The 23,634-nt window shown below is 46.5% G+C and overlaps 1 protein-coding gene across 8 annotated transcripts in view; it reads right to left on the bottom strand.

Annotated features, from left to right (window-relative positions):
• DEPDC5 (DEP domain containing 5, GATOR1 subcomplex subunit) overlaps positions 1-23,634 on the bottom strand; it is a 1,004,325-nt gene that overhangs the window by 169,098 nt on the left and 811,593 nt on the right. For 6 of the 8 annotated variants that reach the window (XM_069619835.1, XM_069619836.1, XM_069619838.1 and 3 more), the window contains 6 exons: positions 6,798-7,017; positions 6,031-6,164; positions 4,922-5,021; positions 3,905-3,967; positions 2,061-2,221; positions 1,421-1,504 (listed from right to left, as the gene is read on the bottom strand). In XM_069619835.1, the coding sequence (XP_069475936.1) occupies positions 1,421-1,504; positions 2,061-2,221; positions 3,905-3,967; positions 4,922-5,021; positions 6,031-6,164; positions 6,798-7,017 (762 nt within the window). The remainder of the gene's footprint in view (positions 1-1,420; positions 1,505-2,060; positions 2,222-3,904; positions 3,968-4,921; positions 5,022-6,030; positions 6,165-6,797; positions 7,018-23,634) is intronic. The other 2 variants (XM_069619839.1, XM_069619840.1) reach the window with 1 other exon arrangement.

The following is a 23,634-nucleotide window of genomic DNA, read 5'->3' as shown; positions in this document are numbered from 1 at the left end:
GCCTTTGAGGTCTGCAATTTCTCAAGGCTCTCGCCAGCTTTCTTGCCAAAAAGGTGAGACCCGTAAATGGGCATGTTGAGGAGTCTGGATTGCACATCCGGGGTAAAACCCGACTTCCTCAACCACGCAAATCTGCGCATAACGGTGCTAGTAGCCATGGCTCTGCTGATGTGGTCAGCAGCATCCAGACATGACTGAAGTGACTCACACATGGCTTCTTTGCCGTCACTAATTATGGCTAAGAACCAGTCTTCCCCCCCCCCTTGGGAATGTGCTCTGTTGCCATGGAAATGCAGTCCCATAGAGTGAAAGTACATTTTGCAAGGGCACATCTGGTGTTGGCTGGTTTGAGTGCCATACTCCCTGCAGAAAATACCTTCCTTGCCCATCCATCTACTCTTTTGTCGTCCCTATCTGGAGGGATGGTAAGGTAAGCTGCCTGCTTAGAAGTTGGGGTAGCTGCCTGTACCACGAGACTCTCTAGAGTGTGGTGTTTAGACAGGTAGTCGGGGTTAGTACTGGAAGGGCGTTACTTCTTGGTCAAGTTTTTATTCACAACCAGATTGGTTTCTGGCATCTCCCAATTCGCTGGCACCCTTTTTTGGAGTGCAATGTGGAAAGGTAAAATAGGATCTGACTGAAGAGCCTTATCCCGGATGTCTGTCAGGTCATCCTGTTCAAATGGTAACCAAGGCCTACTCCACCCCATAAATTCCACTACCTTGGACAGGTAGATGTCCACCCCACTGGCCATCTGCAGATTGTCATAAAGGTCTTTCAACCTTGATTCCTCAGAGATGAAACTTTCTGGCACATTTGGCATACCAAATTGGAGGCCAAATGGTGCATTGTTGCCTGAGGTTTCATTCTCCCCATAAACTGAGGTAAGGGACATAAAATAGTCCTTCCTTGGTAAAGACAAATACATTTTTTCAGGCATCTTACACATTTATTTTCCGAAGCAGCTGATGCGGCATATCGAATATCAAAGATGAAGAATACGCGGGAGGACACAATCCATTCAAAGTGGCAGTACAAGGAAGCCCTGTCCTTCCAAGAGCATGTCCAGCATCACACTTACGCCATGTCACACAGAAATGTCTACACCAGTTCCCTTACCATCAACTCATGCACAGTTCATCAACACCAGATACACATACCCAATCCCCCATACCACTCCGTTCTACACTCCGTTCTACAACCGCCCTCACCAAACCAACATCATCTCAAGTAACCATCATTTGGACAGCATATCCAACTTTAAGCAGATTTACTACTGCTACTACTAACATGCTATCCTCAAACCTGGGTGCCAACCTCATTCCACACTACTTTTATCTTTCTGTAGGCTGTCTCATTCGAGAGATACTATGCCACCAGCCCAAACCCGCCTTTATCTGCTATGTCATAACAAACCTACGTTGGGTTTTTCATGGCTTCCAGAATTTCTGCCAGCGAGGAGGATGATGACAGAGTGCTGGCGCTTCCTAGTACGTGCTGGGCACTGAAAACAAAGAGACAAGCAGCCTATGGTGAAATGGATAGACATACCCTTTCTCTGTGTTGATTTCCTCCTGAAATGTTCATCTAATGGAGCTCACTCATGGAGAAGTGAGCACCCTTCATTTAAGTGGATAGGTGATTGTTATTCTACATGTATGTCCCCATGGGTATCGGTCTATGCACCAAAACCATTTGCTAATGTTGCTCAAACAAGGGAAGGAGTTCAACTACATGTACATTCCCTCCTCTATATTAGCCATCTCCGCAGCCCCTGGCATACTTCTGGACCTGCAGCAAGAATGTGTACGTAAGCACAAGTAGCATTAACAAAGGATACAAAACTCGCATGCATTAAAATAATGTTTCTTCTAAGTCTAACACCCTGAAAGGAAATGGCTGAAATGGGTCAGAACCGGCATGCAATGAGTAACCAGGGTCTGCATGCACATTGCTCTAATGCAGTGCTGCATGCTCTCGACAGCATACTACCCTAAGGGATGTGGGTATCCAGCCTCCAGAATTATACAACCTTAAGTGGGACAGAAAACTCTACCTACCTGCTCTCCCCAGCAAATGTTGTGCTGGCACTTTGTTCCCCTGCATTTCCAGCACAACCAGTCCCCAATGGCTGCACAGCGCTCTTCTCTGCTGATTGAAAAGAATTCACAGCAACAGTTGTGTTATCAGGCAGCAAAGGAACCGTCTGGTCAATGGAAACCTGTTTAGATGATAAATATTTCTTATAAACAATCATATATAGAGACTATTCCACCAGAGGCATGCAGACGTGCATCAGGAACTTACAAGAGTTTTTCTTTTGCAACATGCACCCTCCCTCTTAAAAATGTACAATCACATACACAAACACTCCACAGATATCTTATTGCACCCTCAACTTTCACAAATTGACAACTCAATATAAATCCATAGAACATAGAGAGACATACAATCATTAAAGGGCAATAGCAAAACCGGCAGTGTATTGATTCATGCAGGCACACATCTGAACTAGTGAACTAGAGATAACTAAAGGGTACTACAATAAGCAGGTAGTCCAAGGTAAAGGGAGATGGGCCATAACAAGGCACCTGACACAAAGCTTCTCATGGAATGGTCTATGGCCAAATGTGTCAAAGGATCAATGAGCATGCACCAGTTGGGTCAAACTGAGTGTGTTATGGCTCCCTCAACTCCCATATTGATATCTCATTTCACTCCACACTTTCTCAGCCCTCCCACTATCTGCGTATCCCTTGCTTATCAAACACACAACCCTGCATGCCATGAAACAAAATGGATATCTAATCAATCAACTCAACTTAAGGGTATCCATAAAACTCCAAACATGCTCAAAAGCACCCACCTCCCCAGGCACCGCCATCACCATTGGTACCAATGTGAGCATTGTGCATGAATGCATTCACAAATGCACACCCACACACCACTGATCCCACCCCAATGCTGCCAACTCAGTCCCAACATGTTACTGTACAAGATTTCCAAGCTCAGGGACCAGATCCCAAATATGTAAAAGAGACACTTAATTCAATGTTAGCATTGCAGTCGGATGATTACACAGAATTGGGAAATAACAAAGGGTAATAAAGCTAGCTTCCGAGTAATCAAACGTGAATATCAAAGCAATCCGAAATTGTGAAATCTCATCATGAGGCTAACTCATCACCTAAATTCACAGATCACCACATGTTCTCAAACAGACCTTACATAACTCTGCATTACTCAACACATCTCCACTCTTAAAACCGATGGACTGCCAAGAATCACTGTACAATTTACTGTAAAGATACCCTTTCTACACATACCATATCATCACCTATATGCACGACAAACCTATCAATCATTAGCTCCTTCCAAGCCACCCTAAACCTCAAAACAGACACAATCAACCCAAGACTCCCATTGGAAATCAACTGCATATACTCAACATGCTCTAAACCAAACCTGTGTGCTCTCAGGCCCAAGCACTGAATCTGTGCCCAGTTCTCAATTAGCATCCCTTTATTCAATTCAAAACACTCAACATTCAATATCACCTTGTTGTGAAAACCAGATGCCACAATGCAACATGAGATGAAACAACTGCAACTTAAGTTCTATTGCAGCTAACCTCCTGGTAGTGTCAGGGCACCAATTATCGACTCACTGGAAGAGAGGACTTGGTATGCAGAAACCCCGGGTATATGTCCAGCATAGACATAGACTGCTTACATTTGGATTTCAGTCAGGTCCACATCAATCTTCTCAGTTGTATCATTGTGTGCTCTCTTGATTCTTAAGCAAAGACCTCAAAACTGCCCGCTAATGTAGCCCTACTCCAGGAAAGCATTGCAAAGATCAGCAGGTCGTGTACCATGGGTCCAGGTCTCCCCAGGAAACTGACCTGTGGGTGGAACGTGGGGGCTGTGCGCGGACTGCGGACAAACTCCATAAAGAAGGCCCCGTCCTGCCACCAGAAGAAAGCGAGCAGGAATGGATGCACAGAAGGGAAGCAGACACAAAGTGCAGTGTAAGTGAGAGGTCCAGAGAGCCAGCCGGAAAAGTGGAACACAAAAGAAAAGTTAAAACAAACAGTATTTTAAAACCACCACCATAAAGAATATAAACTGCAGAAAGCAGAGTGACAGAGCCAGCCCTTTAGTGCCCCCATCACATCAAGATACATTCCATTGTGCATGCCCAAGGATGTACAAAAGGCAAACTGAAGAATGAATGGCTAGATTAATTTGGCCTTTTTGTTTCTCTGCCGTGTGTGCCACCACACATCAAACAGATGTGTTTTTTGACAGGCATCACCAGCATCTTAGAGGCTCATCCCCTCCATTTGTGGCAATTGGCAAACTCACTCATTGTGTGATATAGGTATCTAGACACAGACCCTTTGAATGCAATATCTAGAATCAATATCTTTGCCTCACTGGTGAAGTTCAGCAGGACAAGAATTTCACATCACAAAGCCTGGAATTGCAGACTGGACTGCTGCTCTAGGAGTGGACAATTTGCATATGCTTAGTTTGCTCTTGTAATAGCACATTCAAGTAAAAAAAAAAACATTGCTTGCTGCACCAAGGGTGTAACTCCAGTGGCTTTTAAGCATATAACTAAGCAGTTCCTGCACATTTCGGGCAATCAGTTTGTAGAAAGGAAAGTGTCACTCATTTGCATGTAGGCTCTGGCTACACTAACATGATTGCAAACTATTGTGTCCTTCCCCAGCATATACTTACTAGTGGTAGGAGTATTTCCCTATATCCTGTGGGCGCCTAGAGCAACTCCATGGGAAAGACTATTCAAAGCTCTCTTGGTATGAGAGTACAGTTGTGTCTTCAGCTCACCCTCCAACATGCCTGATCCAACCCATTCTTTGTAATCCACACCTTTAGTTCTCCAAGTTACTCACCTTACGGGGGCTGTCCACACAGGGTGGTGTGATGCCACTGTCTGAAGCCTGCACAGAACTCTTAGCAGAGTGTGTGGAGACTTGCTGCTCTCCCAAGCTCCTGGAATTACAAAAAAATGCACACAAGTACATTCCTTCATTTATTTTGCAGTGCAAAGAGAGTAAAAAATAGCGAAAGGGAGGAATGGATAAACATTCATATTGTAAGAATGTCATTACCTAGAGTTCACCAAATACCCTCTCTCACGGAAGGGACATGTCATAATGGGAAGGGGTGGGGAAATAACTTGTGTCATGCTCAACTCAAAGGACCCCAGTATTACCATCCAGTCTGAAAAACTGTACCATTTATGCACTTATCCATGGAAGTCATCCTTCATGAAAGATGCCCAGGTCAGGTCTCGAAAGATCTTGAGCAAAGTCTATTTTACTGGTATCACTGCCACCCACTAAACCTAACACCTAACCCTTTTGTTAACTCCGTTTCCTCACTCACATAATCCAGATCTCCACTTCGTCTCCACTTAAGACACATACCTACCTTCCACCTGACATGCATTCTACCCAACACACATTCCTACCAGTCCCCACCTATCACACAACCCTACTCCTTTATCCACCCAAAACACATTCCTGGAGTCTCAAACAGAAAAACACCTCACCTTATGTTTCCACCCAGCATACAGCCCTGCTTGTTACACATCACCCCTTGCCACATACATCCCTATCCTATCCAAATCTTCTCCAGCTGACACACATCCCTAACAACCAACAAAACATCTTTTCCATCTTTTCATCTCAACCCGACCTAAAACCTTTGCGAATTCCAAAAACGTGATCACAATGTCATTGTGACAAGCCACGTTCTTGACCTACATTTCCACTTCAACAACCATACTGACCCTAGTCTTTGTCCCAATAGTGCCCTCACTATGCCCTAGTTCAGAACCCATCCCATCCCCTCTGTTCTTGATTTTGTGACTCATTCCCTCCTACTCTGAAGAGCGGTCAGTGAAGAAAGTGAATCGTCTTCCCATTTATGCATTCTTCCTGCTTGGAAACCTTTTGCTGGTTTCTGTCAGCACAAGACTGGGTTCTTGCTTACTCACTTCTGTGTAGCCTCCATTTCCAACAGTGCTGAAAGAGCTGAGGTACCCTTCTTCCCAGCAGGAGGTCCCACTGGCTCTGGGGGATGTGTGGGAATCGACCCCGGCAGCTGCAATCCTTTTAACGCAGCCCCTTTCTATGGAAACACACGAGACACAAGCATAAGCCACGAGACGTACCGTTCTATGTCGTGTTCAATGTTGGTTGAAAGGTATTAACATACGCTTACAGAACAGGAACTGACTGCTCTAATCTTATATCACTGAGAAAGCTCTAGCCTTATAGTAATTTCATGAATCTCTTCCTGTCCAACTAGGTTAACTTCCTCAATTTTTATTTTGCCTCCCCTGTTCACCTTTATAACAAAATTCCCCATTTTCATCTTTTATCTCCATCTTCTTCCTTTGTCATGCTTCATCCCTCTTAATGAATTCACTGCCCTTGGATGGATTGATCTTGCATCCTTTTACCACCTAGACTGTTTCACCGTTATTACCTTTTAAATATACCATGTTCATAGTTACCCCTTCAATCTTTTTGGTCCAATCCCTTCTTTAGGTCTCAATCTCATCTCCTATTCACCCTATCTTCCCCAACCCGTGCTCACCAACAAACTATTTTCATACCGTTACAACTAATTTTCTCAAAACCTCTACCTCCTTTTCAATTGTTCTCCTTTTTTTGTCACGTTGCTTACTCCTTTGATCACTATCCACCTTCTACCTTCCAGACCCCATTCTTTTCTTTCAGCTTTTAGTTGTCACTTTACCCGGATCATCCGGTCTGAGCGGTGGCGCCTCCGTATTCGATTCAAGCCCTCCACGAAGCGGATGAAGCCGTCCAGCAGCTGCCACTCCTCTTCGTCTGAGCGAGGCTTGTCACCGTACACATCGCAGTGTGCCTCACCCTCCATGATGCGCTTTGTAGCACTGACACAGGCAGGAAGCAGCAAGAAGCGTGTCCTCCAAAACTTGAGAGATTCAATTAGGCTGTGGACAAGGGACAACAGCAGCACACACATTTCTCATTTTTACAGCAGAGCAGGAGAATGACAAGTTTAAACAACCAATAAAATAAAAGGCATTTACCCATCTGCAACTTCTGGAGCTGACACAGTGACCTGTGCAGGTGGTAAAGACTGACAAAGGTACTTTGGGATAGAACATTGGTAAAGAAGGGTACATGCACCCCTTTAAACACAAGTTCATGAACTTCATCCAAGGTGCGGGCACCCCTGTAAACCTGTGTTGGGGATTCCAGGGTAGAGACCCTGGGGAAGAACTGTTTGATGTCTTTGTGCCTGTTAGATAGTGGCTGTGTTGTTTTAAAACAAAGGAAAAACTATCTTACCATAATGTTCTTTCTATGGATTCTTCTTTCGCAGATTCCTCATATGATAGATATTCCCTCCAGCTTCGACTGGAAACTTTTCGACAGGGGGCGTAGTGGACCTCGAACCGACCATCGATCCGTCTTGCCCGGCGCCTGGTCTTCGTATAAGTACCACGTCACTACTCCCCAACCCTCAGTTCACCCTTTTTTCCAGAGCACCACACACTGCATAGGAAAACAGAGAGAACAAATGGGCTAATGAGCACTTTAAAAAGAAAGTAATTACAGACCTCCAAAGGAGGAATAATTGAAAAAGAACACTACCAGCAGCGTTAGAAAAATCTTTGTTTTAAGACGGTGGCAGGAAGATAGAAAACGGATACAGAGGACCATCACCAAGTCAAGGTGAAATAGAAAGATGCGCAGCAACCACCGACTTTCTGAGCGGGGATGGATGGGAGGGGAGAGGAGGAATCTGTGGGAGAAGAATCCATAGAAAAAACATTATGGTAAGTTAATTTCTCCCTCAATGGATTGCTTTTCTCCAGCAGATTCCTCATCTGATAAGACTCCCAAAGTAGTAATGAAGGAGGCGGGCAGAAAGTTATATCAAAATATTTTGCTGCAGTGCCCTGCCAAAATGCGCATCAGAAGTACGAGCCACATCCCGGCAATTGTGCTTTGCAAAGGTATGCAAGGATAACCATGTCACAGCGCGACAAATCTCCCGGTCAGGGACCCCTCTCTGCAATGCAGTGGATGCAGAGACCCTCCCACCCCCTTGTGGAATGGACCCTGATGCCTGCTGGTAATTCCTTTCCAGCAGCCTGGTAACATTCATCTATGCAGAGAATTATCCAACGGGAAAAAGCCTGCTTCGTAACGGGCAGGTCCTTACGGGACAAGGAAAAAGCCACGAAGAGCTGGTTAGCTCTCCTGAAATCAGCTGTCCTGGTGATATAGTAACTCAACGCCCTCTTAGAGTCTAGACGATGTAACCGTTCCTCCTGCTTAGAAGGATGAGGAGGAGTATAGAAGAACGGAAAGTCAATGGACTGTGACATGTGAAATTCCGATACAACCATGAGGAGGAGGCCAGGCCTCACCGTGAATGAGACTTTCTCCCACAAAAAGCGCAGGAAGGGTGGCTTACAGCATAAGGCCCGTAGTTCACTCACCCACCTTACAGATGGAATAGCCACCAAGAAGGCTGTTTTCAACAAGAGAAGCCGTAAGGGACAAGAGTGGATAGGCTCAAAAGGAGCCACCACCAGACATATTAAGAACCATATTAATCCCAATCTGGGACAACAAAGGGAGTTGGCGGAAACTAATTTACAAGACCTTTCAGGAATTGTGCCCTTACCAGGATCATAAAAAACTAACCTTGATCTGGGGATCTCTTGAACACAGACAAGGGTGCCAAATATCCTTTGACTGTGGTGACCTGGCAGAAGGAACTTCATCACTGTAGTGGTGGGGCAGGAGATGAGGTCAATCTCGCATTCCCTGCACCATGCCTGAAATCTTCTCCATCTGCATGCGTACAAAGATCGTGTAGATGGCCTACGTGCAGCCAGCAACACCTGAAGTACTTCCTCTGAGAGGTCCCAGTCATCATATCTCATCCTCTCAAGAGCCACGCATGAAGGTTGAGGGATTTTGAGGTCGGATGGAGTATCCGGCCTTCCGACTGGGTTAGGTGATCCGGACGCAGAGGCAACCGGTGAGGTGAACAGATCCAAGAGGTCGAAGTACCACATTCTCCTCACCCACTCCGGGGCGATCAAGATCATGGTCGCTAGAAACCTCTTCAACCTCCGGAGAACCCATGGAATTACGGGAATCAGAAGGAACGCGTAGAGGAGAAGAAAGGTCCAATCCACCAGAAACACGTCCCTGAGTGCACTGTTCGCTGGGAATTCCCTCAAGCAGAACATTTTAGAACTATTTTTTCAGTGGCCGCTATGGAAGGGGAAAACGGACTTTAGTACCCCAGGCTTATGTGCCGGGGTACTAACAGCAATAGGCCCCTTGAGTGGGGGCATTACCACTTCAGGTAACTATGGGTCTCGGGGCATTACCTGAAATGGTAATCCCCCTGCTCTGGGCCTATTGCTTAAATAAAAAACTTTTATAGACTACTAACTTTAATTATTAAGTGCTGCTCTGTGTGGACTCATTGCAGCCCTAGACAAATCCCACACGTTTCCTGAAACTACGCCTTGACTGAGTTTTGGCTAACCTCTTTGCGCCTTCCCTGTTTACCATACATAGGGTGGCCTCCCTAAATCCTCCAACCAGGACCAATTTTGGAAATCCATCTTCACAATTGGGCTTTATCTTTCTTCGATACCTTCATGCGGCTACCTTGGACATGGTCATGGAGGCTGAAGCCGCACCCATCAGGAAATACCCCAAAAGACCAAAATTAAAAGACCGAATGGCAGGTTTGACCAAATTTTGGGCTGTATGAAAAGTTTGTACAACCAAAATTTCGATCAAATATGCCATTCAAAACCATTATAGCTAACAAGGGGAACGGGGAAGTCAGGGGTATCCCATGCTCCCCTTGTTCGCTATCATGGTAATGGGGTTGTAGAGGTGTCCCCCACATTAATCAATACAAATGTGTTTAAAAAATAAATACATTAAAACAGGGAAGGACCCTGCGGCGCTGGTTCACAAGCACATAAGTGCAAAGAACCATTATCACTAGGAGTCAGGGAAGTTAGCGGTAGCACCCAAGGAGGTGTGTCGCAAATAGGTAAGTGGGGGTATGGGAGTGTATTCCTAATGCATGAGTTCTCTGACTGTAACGGTCAAGTTAGCTGCGGTCTTTTCCGACACAAACTTTTCCGTTACATGCAAACAACCCAAATCGTACCCATCACAGCTTTTTCAAACAATTGTAACATTTGCTCTTTGAATTCCTCCCTCAGTTCCCCATTGGAGGGGTAAGACTTAACACTTTCCTTTGACAAATCCAAATCACGCCTATGTCTGTGCTTCTTTTTCTTCTTGTGGGAGAAGGATGAAGAAGAGTGGCGAGAGCTCTTTTTTGACCTTTTACGTCTCCTGCCTTCCGCCATCTTTGTTCTCAGAGATGAGCCTGTTGGGGTCTGCTCCTGAGGATATAGTGTCTGACTTGGAAGGGGGTCTCCCCTAGCCCCAGTTTGGCAGAGCGCTCCCACAAAGCTCTCGGATTCATACATTGACACGGACCGCACTGCTCTGCGTCACGTTGAACCCCAAAGGCTTGGGTCCAGACATACTGATGCAGTAAAGAAATCGTATACCGATCTGTGTTCCGAATAGTATGCTGAGCACACGGGGAAAAAGGCATTAAGCTGTTGGTGCGTAGAACATGCTTTAAGTACGACTGCCGACATCACGTACGGATTCCAGGAGTGATGGAGTTAAGGAGACTATGTCAAGCCGCACTATGCCCCCTGTCAAACCTTTCAGAGCAGCTGATGCTGAAGGGAATATCTATCAAGATGAGAAGGCAATCCCTTGAAGCAGGGGTAACAACAAAACTGGTATGCTATGCAGAATGCAGGTAAGGATTAGAACAGATAATATGCTTGCTACAACAGTAATAATATCGATAATGTACTGATATGAATATGAGGCAATCTTTTCATGTGGCCAGGGAAAGGCAGACACTACCTGACCCTGGGGGTGGTGTTCTGCGGTAGGATCATATGGGAGGGGACTCGGGCCAGGAAGAATGGGAGTATCCTCTAAATAAGTTCCCTAATTATTCCACTGTATTAATGGATTTTTGCCAAATTGAAGATTTTCCTGTTAATGTAAATAAGCACATTATGGACTTCAAGTCCCACAATGCTCTTAGTACTGTGATGAAGAAGAGGGACACAGAGGCACTAGACCAGTATGAGCGGTCTAGTTGTTCTAATGATCCACACCTGTGTTAAAGGGCCTGTCAGGTGCAGGTCAACAGAACACTGTGGCAGCAGGAGCAGCAGGAGTTTCTGAAGCAGCAGGAGAAGTAGAGGCTAGCATGGCTGTGTTGCCAGCAGCAGGATGCCGTATTGAGGGTTTGTCTGAGGTCGGAGTAGCCTGGAGATGCAGAGGACGCTCAGAAGGAAGTGGTGGTGAGCCTAGTTGTCTCGAATGAAAGATTTGCTCTCCGAGTCCGGTTAAACAGTCCAGTGCGAGCATTGCCCTGAGGCGCGTGTGGAGCCGTGGGAGCTCCAGCGAGAGGCAGCGCGTACAGCAAGAGACTGACGGTGACTGTCCAACGCAAGGGAACACTCGATGAGTAGCACACCACAATAAGCGGATCCAGAGGAGACGCCAAGAGAAACCAGTGAGTTGTCCTGACCCCGGGGTGCTGCATTTTAGACAACTGCAAAAGAAAGCCGTTTTTGAATATTGAACATTTTTACAAAAGAAGATTGAATTTAATTACCCAAAAGGGAGAGGCTGAACAGAAGGATATGATAATCTACATTACCCATATGAAAAGGGGGCAATTGTTAAACAAGGTTAATGCGACTTACCTGAAAAGAGAGACCCGATAAGAGAAAGTTGGAACCAGCATTACCCAAACCAAAGAAGGGCAAATATAAAACAAAGGGGATCCAGTTTTCCCAGAAAAAGATAGCCCAACAAGAGACATTATTACCTGCACTGCCAGATCACAGATACATCAAGGCAGATTGAAGGTCGTGGTCATGAGAGTTGGGAATCACATTCCCATCAGCCAATAGGTTGTGGGGAAGGAGATAAGAGTCAGCAGGCGAAATGTCCTCCTTGTGAAAGGGACCAAGGGGGAGAGAATCGTAACCTGCATTGCCAATAGCAAAGAAATGCATATACAAATCCCTGTCCTTCTGTGCCGCATGTGTTTGATGAACCAGAAGTTGTTGATTTAACTTTCCCCATTGAGGAGACAAGTGTGGAAAGTTGGGAACAAACCTTGCCACAGTGTACAAATAGTAGTAGTAGGAGTTTTTGTCCTGACAGCTGAGTATACCAGGAAAGGGACAAAGAGTGGTTAGTCCAGGAAGGCAAGTGGACCAGGAAGAAGAGAAGTTGCAGTACTTTAAATGTGGTAGAAGGTTGTACGTGAATATGGTGGAAAAGAATTGGTAATTCAACTTTTGTGTTTGATGAACTATCATGTTAACCTCCTGACTTAAGTAGAACTCTTGCATTAACTCTTTCAAATGAGTGTATGAAGAAAAGACTTTGTGAACGGTCAAGTGGATATTACGCTCAACTGGCTCCCACAGTGGCGTCGATCTGAACTGGACAACTGCGGTCTCCACCAATGTGACGCGTAGGGCCGAGATGATGGACTGGACTGGACTGGCCTGGCCCACCTAGCTTTGTTTGCTTGGCCCGTAGGAATATTCTTCTGCAAATGGAGAAAGGGAATTAACCACCCGTGGAGTTGAGCGTAAATCCCATCACCCCCGTTGTTCTCCCCACAGATCACCTTTGATGTCCCCTCTTATAGTCTCACCTGATGGTTTGAAAAGATGAGCTCTCCATCCTGCATTGAGCGCAGGGGCGCATTGATAACCGTTGCTTCAGTGGCTCGAAGGAACTGGTGAGTTCCAGAACAATATTGACTCCGAAAAGTATGTAGTTCGTAAGAGTTCACATGTCTGACTTTCACTCTTGTCCGATTCCTTGCGGTTTGCAGCTTGACCCCAGCGAAGAGTTCCTCGTGGTAGCTGACGAAGTTTAGGTAAGGATTTGGCTTATCCTACTAAGTTCAATAAAATAAGGCCAGAATGTAACCTGTTGCTTGCTCCCTTATTCAGGTGTGCAGAGAAAATATGAAGTTCGGGGAATAATGCCTCCGGCAGTAAAATTAGGTAAGTCTATTGTGGTGAGAAGAGTTCCCCTTGTTTGTCCCTTTGTCTCACCTTGTTGTCCTTTTGTTCCCCTTAGGGGCCGGGGTACGGCGAGGATGCAATGGAGACTGCGCCGACCCGTGAAGAGGAATAGTTCCCCCGGCGGTAATCAGGTAAGTCTATGGGGGTGGTTACTATTGCCTCTGTTTATTCCCTTGGCTCACCTTTGCTGTTCTTGTGTTCCCCTTAGGTGCCAGAGTGCGGCGGGAACGTGCAGAACGATGCGGTGGATCGTGAGGATGCTGCGAAGGCCGGTGAGTTCAGCGCGGCGCTGCAGCAGGCGAGGCGGCGCGCGTAAAATGCTTCTTTCTTCCAGCTCGAAGGCGCGGTGGATCCGGGATTCAGGTAAGGATCGAAGGTTTTGCTCTTATTCTAACCTCTTGTTCTTCTGTTCCTCCCTTTTTCTAGGAGCTGCGGACTCGAGGCGGGCATGGCAGAAGACTGGATGCAGGCTTGCAGACACGGTGAGCGTTACGCTGCTGGATGCAGAATAACGCAAAGCGTGTGCTGCTCTTCGGGCGTGGTTTAATAGCCTCCAAAGTAGTCCCAGGTAAGTATTCCTCCCCAGCCCCACCCAAGTAAAAAATAGTCCCTAGGTAAAATAGTCCCTTCCAAGCCTCATTTGGCTTGGAGCTCTCCAGCATGGTCTGCATCAGGTAAGCTTGCAGCATGGTCTGCATCAGGTAAGTTCTACTCTATGAGCCTGGCGCCTATGGCGCCAGGACTGACTCTCCAGATGAGCCTGGCGCCAAAGGCGCCAGGACTGCACCCAAACAGCCCCTAGCAGGGGTTTTTGGGTTTGCTCAAAATAACTTGATGCCTGCTTTCGGGGTTGCTGGACCTGGTCTGGTTCCCCGGGGGTAGGCATCATGACAGTGGACACTAACATTTGTTGCCAAGTAAAGTATGCACTGGAGATAAAGAACTGTGTATTCCACCTGGAGTGGAACCAGGCAAAAGAAAATAAATTTTGTGAAATTACCTTTGGTTTATTCTGAGTTGATCTGGGGAAGGGCACCACCCCTGATCGTAAGAGTTTTTGTTTTTCTTATATTTGAATAGAATGGTGTGGTACAAAGTTGAAACTGCCAAAATTATCCCTGTATGATTTTGTTGTTTCACTTAACTTTATTCGGCCATAAGGCCATCAAAGTGCACATATCCAACATTTTCAAAGATAAATCAATTGTAGTATAATATGCCAACAGTTCTGAAGTTACTACTATATTTGGGCCATGCTATATTTGAACTTTAGGGAGATTTCCTCCTACATTAGTGGGCCATGCTGGTCTTTTCCCCAGTGGTACCAGATTAGCTGCAGAGAGTCTTGTAGTCTGGGACCCAGTTCCCATTGGGAGCATAGTTCCTGCTGGACCCAGGTTCTTCAGAAAGGGGGAGTCGCTAATAATAATCAGACTTCTTAACATTGGGTGCCATTGCATGATAATTCCTAAGAGGCCATTGGCCAAGCTTGGGAACCTGAGTTCTATACGGTTGTAATCATGGGATCCATCCGCATTACAGGGAATAACAACCGTAAACTGTTCTCAGCCAGTGAGTGCACTTATTTATGAAGGAGGCTCTTGAATCAAACATGTCGCTGGGGTATTTAGGGACCCTGTGCATATAAACCACACCCATTCTTCACGCCCCCGACCCCCTTGAATCCGTGCTCCTGATTTCTTAGGAAGTTAGGGGCCTGAGATTCAGGTGCTCTACGGATTGGCAAGGCTCTTACCCCTCCACGGTGAACTGCGCGCCCTCCCATGGTATGCCCCCCCCCTTGATGGGTGTAGTGACGTGGAGTTCGAACAAATTTAACCTGATGGTTACTGGATGTACCATTGGTACTGGTAGTGGTTTGACCCAGGACTCCTCTATAGGCACCACTTCAATGGAACCCTGTTGTCACTCCTGTCAGGTTGAAACACATCTCACTTTGGGGCAGTTGGCATCTTCTTTACTCTAGGGTCTGATCCCCTAGTATTGTCATTGATATTTGGCTGGTGCTCCCGTGGGGTACCCCTCCCTGTGCCTCTACCCTTTTATAAAATTAATCATGTAAAGCCACAAGTTCAGCGAGGATCAGAGAGCACTGGCAGCCCTGTGCTGGTTCCTTAGCAACAGGTGGAGCAATGGGTGTGGAAAGAGTAACAGGTGTTCTCGGGGAGTGGGGGAGCAGCAGGGGAGTTAGTACCCGGCAGAAGCCCTCTCCCATTGGCTGGATCTCGCGTGCCAATTGCATGATGGACGGTGTCTTTCGATAGTGTCCGGGGGGTAATCCTTTGCGCGAAGGTCCACATTTCCTGTACACCAGTTACCTGCATATCAGTATTTAGAGGGCTAGCTGTCACCTTCTTGACAGGGGCTGCATGGACTACCTTTGTATTGGAAGATAAAGGAGCAGCAGAAGTGGCATGGCCAGGGTCGCTTGTATACTTCAATCAGGGCTTATTCATAGGAGTCACAGTCTGGGTCTTCAAAAACATGGGTGTGGGCATGGAAAATAAGATAAAGGGGAAAATAGATGCATCCATAAGTGACGAGATAGTTAGGTTCCCAGTCCCCCAAAAAAGCTATATCTGATGTATCTTATGTGTGCCCTCCATTACTCTGTAGTTCCGGAAGAGGGTTATCGTGCCTTGAAACACTTGTGTATAGGCGTGTTATAAATGCCATATCATATCATATCATATCATATCATATATCACTCGGCACCGTGCTTGCAGCTGAGGGACCAGGGCAGGAATTCCCTGAACAAGATGGTATGCAGGCTTCCACAATGTCCTGCCAATCTAAGTAGCATTCCAAGGATTCAGTGGCGCATTACCGCCAAGATGGACGGGGCACTTCCCAAGAATTTGTTGATTTCAATGATCAAACTGTAGGCATCACCCGTTATCATGGCCGGCCTATGGGCAATGGTCTTTTCATCCAAGTCACAGGCTAAAGTGGATGGGTCCAGTAACCTCTGCTTCCCTAGTACAATTTTCCTCTTGGTCAAGCGGAGAGCAGGCAGGCTTCCTATTGGAAAAGGAAGGGACGTGGATGGAGAGAACACCGTTCGTGACCACAGCAGTCGTCGCCATGTCAGCGCCATGTCAGTGCAAACAGGACAAAAAAGCAACGGAGTCAGCATGTGGCAGCAAAGTGGCAGTTCAATAACAGTTCAGAGGGGCCTGGGATGAGGTCTACCCCCTCTATGCACTCCTCACCTGTACTCAAAGTCTTGGAGAAACAGGGGAAGAGTGCTCCTTTGTGTTTTCCATCAGTTTCCCATTCAATGGACCATCAATTGCGGGAGGTGGCATCAGGTTGTTCGACCCCTTCAGTCGCTTAACACCCCGTGCCCTTTGTCCCCGGCAGGCTTCGGCCCTGGCGGGATTACCGCTCCTGAAATGGAGAAGGGTGTGTGGCCAAAATCCTGAATTCTCAGAGGTATGGAGGCCCTCCTGGCCCGATAAGGCATGCTGTGGGCCACCCCGCACCCTTTGCCCCCGGCGGGCTTCGGCCCTGGAGGGGATTACCGCTGCAGAAATGGAAAAGGGGGCGTGGGCAAAGTCCCGATCCTCAGAGGTATGGAGGTCTTCCTGGGCCAAGAAGGGAATGCTGTGGGACACTCCGCGCCCTTTGCCCCCCGGCGGGCTTCTGCCCTGGCTTAACGCTCCTGAAATGGAAAAGGAGGTGTGGCCAAAGTCCTGATCCTCGGAGATATGGAGGTCCTCCTGGGCCAAGAAGGAAATGCTGTGGGCCACCACACGCCCTTTGTATGATTTTGTTGTATGTAATAGTGTGAGGGACAGACATTTTTGGACACTAGGTCTTTTTTCTTTAATCTGTGTTTCGTTAGGTTAGGGAAAGATAGGCGTTTGTCTCACCCCCTTATTATTTTAATAAATGGCAAATTGTGAGACGCCTCCATCTATGTGTCTGTCTCCCATGCCTGACTCTTCACAGTACACAGTGCACAACACCCACCAAACTGCTTCTTAGTACTTAAATGATATTGGTTATCATTCTATTACAACTGGTCATTATTGTATCAACCTTGAAAGGATCCGACAGCCCAACAGATTCAAACACGTGACCTACTGTTCACACATTAGATCTTAGAGGCTGGGGCTCAAAACTCCAGCTGAACATAATTTGAAAGTTTTATCTAAGCTAAACCCTTATTTTTTATTTTTTTTATTTACTTGTGCACAATCAAAATAAATGATTTTTACAAGGCTAACATCGTCCATAGAGATGATGTGCAGATTCTGGTTATCAAAATTCATGTCTACTGTCAGGTAGACATCGGATGTCATGTTTGTGAATAACTTCCATTGCTGGCCTCATAGCAAGAGGAGGCAATTAAGGTAAAGAGTTGGACGAAGTTGAGCCAGGCCCGAGGACGTTGATTTTAATAAACGCGGCTTCCATCAGTTTGGATGTAGCTAAAGCCCAGCGGGTTTTTTCCCCTGAGAAGAGATGGCACCACCAGGTGTCTTCTTCAATCAAACGAGAATCTACCCAACAGGGTGTCAGGAAGGCAGTACGTTCTTGGATTAAAGAGGGACAGTTCAGGAGGAGATGGCGAACTGTCTCAATAGAATCTGGGGCTTTACATAATATGCAGATTTTTGTGAATGTTTGGTGTCTTATTCCCAAGATTTCTCTTGTGTGAAGCATGTTCAAGCGGGCTCTTAAAAAGATGGACCTTAGTTTCCTGTCTGGAAATTTTAAGCAATAGGCTAAAGGAGAGTTTAGCCTATTAAACCTAGGAGGAAGATGGTTCAACAGCTTGCACGCCGAAGCTCGGTCGTTGGTATTTATCCAATCATGATTTTTAAATTTTTTGCTAACTCTTTGGGGATTAGTGATAAGTTCCTCTGTTGTGCATGCTAGTTCATGTACTTTGTTTTTTTGGAGTTCGGCCCAGTTCACGAGAGTCTTTCACTGTGTAGAAGCCATCTCTTGAGCAATGACGTTGAAGATAGGGAGCCCATCTTTTGTGAGGGTCTTTTTGAATAGAGCTAATGTAGACACACTCACAGTGGCACTCAATGATAGGAGACCTAACTCTCTTCTCACAGCAGCGATGGGAATAGAGTTAGGAAGGCCGAGAGCTGATTTCCAGATGAATCCCTCCAATTTCTGCCAAAATGAGGTAGGTATGGTAAGTGTAGCATCCAAGTCAGGGCAGAAACCATTTTGCCCTTGTAAAAATTAATGGCCGGCACCAAGGAAAATTTGCCATACTTGCGATCCACCATTCTCAGTTGGGAAGTTAGATTTTTTGCTTTTGCCCATAGATGTTGTTGCATTTTTGTTTCTTGCATACTCCCGTCAAGAATTACTCCAAGGTATTTGAAGTGCGAGACCACTTCAATTTTTGTTTGGTGTATAGACCAGGGCCTGATATTTTTCATCGATGGCTGATTTTTTGAGAATATCATGATTTTAGTTTTCAACTTATTTATGGACAGGTTGTTAATGTCCATACAGTGAACTAGATTCTCTAGCTGGCGTTGGAGGCCAATGGGCGTCTGGTCGAGCAGAATCATATCATCCGCATATAAGATGCGGGAGCGATTGGAGCCACCAAACTTCGGAGGAAATGAGCGCACAGTGGTTTCAGACGCTTTAAAGTCTCCCAGGAAGGCGACAAAGAGCGCCGGGGCCAACGGGCAGCCCTGCTTGACTCCTCTGTTAGCTGGAATTTCCTTTGATAGAGAGCCTTGTTTGTTCAGACGGACACTTAGGGTGGTATTAGTGTGCAGCACAATTATGGGGTTGAGGATGGCGTCTGGGCATTTCCAGTTTTTCAGCTTGTTCCACAGAAGCGATCTGTCCACTTTATCGAATGCCTGCGAGAGGTCGATAAACGCTGCATACACTGTAGGTGCCCCTTGTTTGATGTTTTCCTTCAAGATGTTAATTATAAGGATATTCACCGTCGTGCTTCCGTTCTTCATGAAGCCGACCTGGAAGGGATCTCTGCAGGGGGCCGATAGTGCCCAGCGCCGGAAACGATCCAGAAGGAGGGAAGCAAATAGTTTTCCCATAATGTCCAGCAAAGCTATGGGCCGTTAGTTGCCTGGTTCATCTTGACTACCTTTTTTGAAAATGGGAATCACTATAGCTTTGGTCCAAGATAGAGGGATTTTCCTGCTGTCGGCACAATGTTTGAACAGCAGACTTACAAAGGGTACCCATTCCTTAATGTGAGTTTTTAGGTCAAAGTTAGAGAGGCCGTCGGGGCCCGGAGCTCTAGAAGATTTCAGTTTCTGAATAGCCGCGAATATATCCGTTTTATCCGACAAGTCGGCCCACGACGTCTGCATCGGCTCTACCCGCAAATTTATGGTGGATCTTGGCCTCATAAAGAGCACAGTAAAAAATTGGACCCAAGCCGCTTCCGACACTGCGTTGATCATGTTATTGTGTATGTTAAGCTGCAAATGGTTTATCAAATTCCAAAAATCTGCAGTTTTCTTTTTAGGTGAGGGCTTTCAGCATTATTTCTGCGTCGTTTTGGTAGATGGCTGCTCTCCTTGATCTAATCCATTATTTATAGATCTTATTGTAATTGTCCCACACGTCCCAGGCTGCCCGTGTGTTTTCAATCTTGGCTCTGCGTTTTTGTTTTCTTAACTCCTTCTTTTTCTCTGCTATGAGTTTATCATAGTTATGGGTGAAGGAGGGTAGGATAGCCATCCCAGACCCCGCCTTTTTTCTATGTTCGATCAGCATCGGGAGGTAGTTCGGCCTCAGTGCCTTCTCGGAAGTGTGCAGAGCTTTTGCTACCTCGGCGTATTGCTGGGTTAGAGACATCACATTGGCCGCTGTTAGACGAAGTCGGGTTTGTTGAGGGTTCGTCTCGATGGAAGAGGAATAATACTTACACACCTGGGCAGCGGCTAACCATTCCAAGGTAAGCATGTTGTGGTCGCTCGCCTCGTTTTTCACCACCTGGTACTTTTGGATTTCTGCGTTAAGTGCCTGCGAGACAAAGATATAATCCAGGGTTGCCATCGATTGGCCTCTTTCCCAGGTCGGAATATGGTGGTCTCCGCCCAGAGTCCATTCCGCATTATATAGCCCTCTTGCTGCCATTAAGTTCATCCAGGCTTGCCCTCTGTGTTCAGCTTGTGTACTCGGAGCATTACCAAAAGCTTGTTGGTTAGGGTGGATACAATTAGCGTTAAGATCTCCGCAAATTATTGCAAAGGGAGTGTTCCAATCCAGCATAATGGCATCTATGGTTTCAGCCATGGTTTGGCAGAAATCTGCTGATGTTGTTCTTTGCGGGTTCCAATACGTAGTTATCAATGCTAGAGGGTGCCTGGGACGGGTCTTACTATGTAGGCCGGGACTGTCGGTCGCATAATTCCAATCGATAAGGACGGCCAGCACCCCGTATGCCCTCTTCGTCGTCTTGATGATTCTCAGGTTCGGCCCGGAACGTACGACAATAAGAAGGCCGGCAGACGGGCGGTCTAGCAGGCCCTTTATAGCTGGAGAGATCTCAATTTCAAATCCGTCCATGGACGGTTTCTCTTGGAGCCAAGTCTCTTGGAGACAGAAAATATTAAACAAGGCTAAATTGACAGTGTTAAAGTCTTTTGGACACACACATCGCTGGCTTCAGAAGATGGTTGCTATCTAGATCGTTTGACACTCAGCGCTCCTTTAATCCAATTCCATGGACCACCTGCGGGAGATGTTTTTTTGGGAATCTCACGTATGTCTTTGGAGTTCCTGGTTAATGAGCCTTGCCGATATTTTCTTTGAGTCTCAGCTCTTATATAAGGAGAGTACTCTCTGATAGATTGTCTTCTTGCATATGGACGATGTTTGTCCATACGTCGTTCGAGCGGGCTGTCCCTGTTCTTCCCATTGCGGCCTCTCCTATCCGAAATGTCAGATGTAACTTCCGCATAGGTTCGGACATGATGGTCTGTACGCCGGATTGCTTCAGGAGTTCGGACACGTTTGTCGGGCCGGCGAGTTACTTCCGGAGAGCGTCGTGTATACTGGTTTTGACCCCTAGAAGCTTTGTTCTTATCCGCTGAGTCAAAGAAATGAGCTTTTAAAGCTTCTCTCCCTGCTGAGTGGTGATAAGCAGGGCTTCGGGCATTATGACTGGTGGCGGCGGCCTTATCTTCCGTCGAATAACTGCTATTTGCTGGATTTTTTATTTCTGAAAGAAGGAACCCCAATGATTTTAGTTCATCTCCTACTTTACGGGTGAGGTCCTGTATAGCGGTGGCATGTATATACAGGTAGGCCTTAGCCTTATTGTCACTGTGGTAAGGCTGGATCCATTTAAAATCATCGGATTTCAATTTCTTTAGTGCGACTGTCGAAGATGTTATTTTCAGAACTGTCCTTCGATTTAGAATCATAAAGCTGTCATTGCTGGAGGTTTGTTCAATATTAAACAGGCGGATCTGATTTTCCCTGTTCACGTCTGCCTCTTTGGTTTCTACATGATTGTATGAATTAGAATGGCAGGATGACGAGGATCCATTTTGGCGGTTTCTACGTGAAGGACTGTCCCTTGGGGCCGGCGGGTGAATTACAGCTTCCTCCGAAGCTGGTCTTTGGGAAGTCGAGCCCTTCGTAGGGTGAGATTTCCATAGGGGGGTATTAAAGGCGGTGGGAAGCGTCAGCACTTCCTATGGCTTTGTGTCTCTAGTAGATGGAGCTTTGTCATGATGTACCAAGATGTTCAATAAAAGGCTTGAATCCATAAAGTCATCCGCAGATTTAGGCAACTGCGTTAAATCAGTAGCGGAAGCTGCCAAATTGCCCCTTGCAGCTGGTGTGTCCAACTCTGGGTGAGTCCGGGAGGCTCTCCCGCTAATCTCAGGTTCCTGGTGTGTGGAATAGGCGGTCGACCGTTCTGTCTCTTCTTTCCTGCTTAATTTTAATGTTTTTTTCCCCTTGGTCAGGAGTTGCATCAGACCAGAGCTACTACCCCCTGTCAGAGCTTCACTTGGTATAGACCTATTAGACGGGGTTGTAGCTGGAAACTTATTGCGGAACAGTGGTGCGAGTTCCTCATTGTGTGTAGATACATAGGTCTGTGTAGATTTATGGACCGCATGGTCGACCAGGCCTCCTTTGGCGCATGTGCATGGTGAGGGACTGGACAGAGATGCTTCCGGCAAGTCCCTTTTTTTTTTGTAGGATATCATATTTTAAGTCTATTGCCGTGATGTATCCCTCCAGAAAGGTTAGCTTCGATTGGATAACAGCTAACGATGCAGTATTGTCTTTTGATGTATCGCCCAGTGATTCATAAAGTTTGCAGAAAGGCGCCATTGCTATTGTTAGGGCAGACATGATCACAGTCATGTCTTTCCTAATGTTAGGTGAATCTTTGTGCATCAGTGATTCAAGGTCATTGGATCTTCCATTCCTTGCAGGTGTAGGGTTGGCAACTGAATGTCTACGTCTAACACTAGATTCCTGTGGAGAAGAAGTCGCTTTGGGTGTATTCATATGGGCTGTGGTCCACACTTGTGCAGACATCCCTCTTTGGGTAGGATAGACTTTAGGCTGTAGCAGATCCAAGATCTCTGAGACTCTTTTGCGGATTGGCCTGGCCTCAGGAGATGGAGACTGCGGCACTTTACACGGAGAAATAGTGCGGTTAACTGACACTAACCCCAATTGAGGCAGCATTGATTGAGCGGGAGTCGTAATCAGTGGAGTTTGTGGGAACGATGTAGACGTAGATGAGGCCGTCATGGGGATTTGCCGGATATCCAGAGCCTGGGCAGCATCTGGCTCAGCTGTCAGTGATTGGGGCGGTAACTCCCCTGCCGTTTTCCTACATTTAGAGGCAGGTGGGGTTTGCTCCAGAGCTTCCAAGATCTCAGCATCCGACGGTTCGGAGTCAATCAGTGCTTTTCTTTTTCCCTGTGTCTTAAAGAAGTTCAATAATGCGTTTGACAACAGGGGAGTTGAGAGCAGGCTTTTCCCCAGGGCTTTCCCCGTTTGTTTCATCTGCCTGCTATTCTTTCCTTTAGGATCCGCTTGATTTTGCTGTGTTTTGTTAGGCGGAAAGCATTTAGCACTAGAGCCTTGGGTCACGGAATTTCTCAGATTCGCCTTTCCTTTTTTTTTGTATAGAGGTTTTTTTATATTTGAATGTAGAGTCGACTTGGGACTTGCCAGGGATGTAGAGGGGTGGTCTGAGACTGACTCAGAGTCTGACTCTGAAATGGCTTCGGGGGGGCCTCTTGTCATTTGAGAGACAGGGCGGGCAGCCATAGCCCGACAATCATCCGTTGATGGAGATGGTCCCATGGGTATGTCCAAAGGCAGACAGGGCAAGGATTCATTAGGTAATGAGGCCAGTAGTGCTGAGACTCTAGGAGTCAC

The sequence above is a fragment of the Ambystoma mexicanum genome, chromosome 10 (genome assembly GCF_040938575.1).
Source record: "Ambystoma mexicanum isolate Mex_15411 chromosome 10, UKY_AmexF1_1, whole genome shotgun sequence".
Classification (NCBI taxonomy): Eukaryota; Metazoa; Chordata; class Amphibia; order Caudata; family Ambystomatidae; genus Ambystoma; species Ambystoma mexicanum.
Note: the sequence above shows the minus strand (reverse complement) of the source record. Positions and strands in the feature narration are given on the sequence as shown.